Below are 3356 nucleotides of genomic sequence, written 5' to 3' on the forward strand. Positions count from 1 at the left end.
AAAGGAGTAAGCCCTGCTCATTTCCTTGAAATAAATGCACTTCGCTTCAGGAAAGACTCAGGAGACTGGATGCATCCCTTGCTGGAGTTATTTGACCCCAGCAGCCTTTCCTGCCTAGAACAGAGGGTCTGGACCTGACGATCTTCCAGCCCTAAACCTCTGTGACACTGGATATGGAGATGAGAGAGGCACCTCCTGGCAGCCCTGCGTGGAGTTCCTAAAGGACAGAATTTAAAATATATTCAGGTCTCCTGCAGAAGTGCTAAGCTCTCCTCATGTGCTGTGTAAGGGACACAGACCCCCTTAGGGCTCTGGATTTCACTCGGGAGGCCAAACACATAAAAGTTAGGTACCAAAATACCTGCACTTTGACAAAATGGCAGATTGTTGGCATCAGAATATTGTAAATAGCTTAAGAATTAGAAGCCAAAAGTGAACGGCCGTAACATTTACATGTCTTCCAAGTAACTGGCCAGCAGTCAGTCAAAACTCCAAGTGCTCCTTAGGCAGCATTTGAGGAAATAAAGTTTTCCAATGTAGGGCTGACATTGGCACCAGCATTTCATAAGGGACAGGAAGACATGTGATTTCTGAAAAAATAAGGCTGAAATATTATAATACAGCAACAAAAAGGCTGCCAGTCTTTGCTACATTCAGAGGAATTCTTACAGCCAATTGTGGCACCAAGACTAATGCCCCCAGAGGTCCCAGTAAATGATTTGCCCTTGTAGGGCCACTACACATTCACCTTATGTGAAGCCACTTTTGGGGGACCTAGTAATGGAGTGGGGGCCATATCTGTGTCTTTGCTGATGCTCCGTTACTTCAGCATGAAATGGTGCAGTCTCCATCTGTGACCATTTCTCATTATCATGGTCAAACCTTTATCACCTCCCTAGTACTTCCAGCCACCTCCTTCCTAGCTTTGAAAGGCATGGACACATTAAAGCTAAAGCCTAAAGATGACGTTTAAATGACAGCACAAATCATTTTACCACTGAGCATTGTAATGAATGAATTGGAAAGAGTAAGAAATGGAAAATGCTGCAGGAAAAGAAATGAAGAGACAAGAAAGGAAAAGAGAAGAGAACTAGAGGAAGGAGGATTGTAAAGAGCAGCAGCAAAACAGAGGAAGAAAGGTGAATGAGCTTGTTTTCCCAGTGAATGATGCTGAATGCAACAGGGAACTGAAGAAATAGTAAATCAGGATGACAGTTTAGTTAATACCTATGTATATCAGTGTCTTTTTCTACCCTTGATCTTTACACAAACTTTCCATTGATTTCAGTAAACAACCGGACAGACAAAGAAAGGGGAGCCAGAGAAAAGAAAGCAGAAGGAAAGAGACCTATATCACTACGGACATTAGGTCAGCAGCCTTGCAGCCAGAGACTAGAAATAAACCTCCATCTCCTATTTTCCAGAAACTCAGCTTTAATTAACCACAACAACCAAAAAAAGAGTCCCTAGCTATTAGGGTTGTGAAGCAAACCTCAGAAATGTGTGCTGTGTCGTGGGAATCAGCAGAGAGCCTGGGAAGTGCCTCTGAGAGATGGGCACTGCTCCAACCTTTGCAGGGAGAGGTTAGGTCAGGTAGCCCCTGCTGATGGCTTTGGTGTCACCACTGTTAACTATTTGATTCCTCGTGTGAGAAAGAAGACACCCACGTGCGTGGTGTGCTAGGAGGCATCTCTCAAACCGATGCCTTGATTTGAAAGAGACCCCCAGCCCTTGTCGCCCACCACACCTACGCAGCGAGAGCCCGAGCTGCCGGAGGGGCCCTGCCCCGGTTTGCCCAGCCGCACTGCCTCCTGCAAGCAAGCTCCCGTTTTTAGCCCGCTCCCGTGGGAGGGACTGAGCTGTGGGGTGAATCGCTCTGCTTCCCCACCTCCGGTCTGCTTCCTGCCGGCAGAGCGCCTCTCTGGAGTGGTCCGAGCAGGTGGACGAGGCCGCCCCATGCTTTGGCAGCCGACGGAGTTCATTTCAAGGGACCAGCTGGCAGACGAAGCATTTATCCCTCGGCCTCCAAGAGCGGATCGGCTCGGGTAGCCTTGCCTAACATTCAGCTGTGCCGGGACTGACAGATGTGTAAAGGGCGGTGGTATGGATTTGGGGCCCGCCCTGCGCGGCAGCCCTCGCCATCACCGCCTGCGGCCGGCGCGCTGCACGGCTCCGCGCTGTCAGTGCGGGCTCGGCAAGAGCCTAACGCGTGGCCCCGGCCCAGCACCAGAGCGGGGAGGGAGCAGGGGACGAGCTCCCCACACCACACCCCGGGGGGGCGGGTTGCCGGCCCGTGCACGGGCAGCGGGATCGGCCCGCACGTGCCTCTTCCCAGTGTCTGGTCTGAATCTGCCTGCTGCGGGGTGTCATCGGGCCGGGCCCGCAGCGCTGGGGCAGCACACGGGAATGAGGACGCCCCTCGCATCCCTCCTGCGGCGCCGTCCAGAAACCCGAGCCCTCCTGCCCTGCTTTTCGGTTTGGTTTTTTGTTTTTTGCATCGGTTCAGCACGAAATGTTCCGGCGCTGACGAAAGCCCGCAGATCAGCCCGGCCCCGTCCTCTCCCCGGGGGCTGCGTGTCGCACAGCCCCGGGGCACCACACGGGCCAGGCAACGGGCACAAGGGCTGCCCCGCTCCCCGCCTGCGCTGCCCGGAGCTCGCCCAGGGCTGCGGGCACCTTGGGGCCGGGCGCTGCCCGCTGCCCGGGGCGAGCCGCCCGGCCGAAGGAGGGGCTGCGTCCGCCCCCCCGCAGCAGCCCCGGGTGTCCTGGGCAGAGGCGGAGCTCGGGGGCCGATGCGACTCCGGAGCCCCCACAAGGGGGACGCCTCACCCCGCCCCACCCCCGCGGCCTCGTTGCTGTGATGCGGGGCAGGCGGGGCCGAGGGGAGAGCAGCACCTGCTCCGCAGCGGTGGGGGGAGCCTGGCGCCCGGCCCGGCCGCCGGGAGCCCGTGTGCTCATGCGCCCGCAGAGGGGTTTAAAGCGAGCGCGGGCCCCTCCGCCGCCCCAGTGCGCGGCCTGGCAGGGCAGGCAGGCAGCCGGGACAGCGCCGACGGCACCCGCCGCTCCAGCCCGTCCCGCCGGGGCGCCCAGGGGTGCTCCTGCCCGGGTCCCCCGCGGGAGAGGGGCGGCGAGGCCGGCCCCGGCCATCCGCGCTCGCCCGCCCCAAGCTTGCTGCTCTCTCCCAGGTGCCGGGGCCCGGCCGCGATGTCGCCCGTCCTGCTGGTCCTCGGTGGGTACCGCTGCCCCCCCCCAGCGCTGCGGGCCTGGGCGGAGCAGCGACTAAACGGCGTGTCTCGCCCGCAGGTGTCTTCCTCCTGGCCGGACCCGCGCGGGGAGGCGACGGCTCCGGTGAGTGC

General features: G+C 58.4%; 1 protein-coding gene across 1 annotated transcript in view; it reads left to right on the forward strand.

The window, feature by feature from the left end:
* Nucleotides 1-3009: 3009 nt before the first annotated feature.
* COCH (cochlin) overlaps nucleotides 3010-3356 on the forward strand; it is a 26616-nt gene continuing 26269 nt past the window's right edge. Inside the window, exons 1-2 of the mRNA XM_019552295.1 lie at nucleotides 3010-3229; nucleotides 3304-3348. Coding sequence (XP_019407840.1) covers nucleotides 3205-3229; nucleotides 3304-3348 — 70 coding nt within the window. The 5' untranslated portion in view covers nucleotides 3010-3204. The remainder of the gene's footprint in view (nucleotides 3230-3303; nucleotides 3349-3356) is intronic.

The sequence above is a fragment of the Crocodylus porosus genome, unplaced genomic scaffold (assembly GCF_001723895.1).
Source record: "Crocodylus porosus isolate Cpor-Errol unplaced genomic scaffold, CroPor_comp1, whole genome shotgun sequence".
NCBI classification, from domain to species: domain Eukaryota; kingdom Metazoa; phylum Chordata; order Crocodylia; family Crocodylidae; genus Crocodylus; species Crocodylus porosus.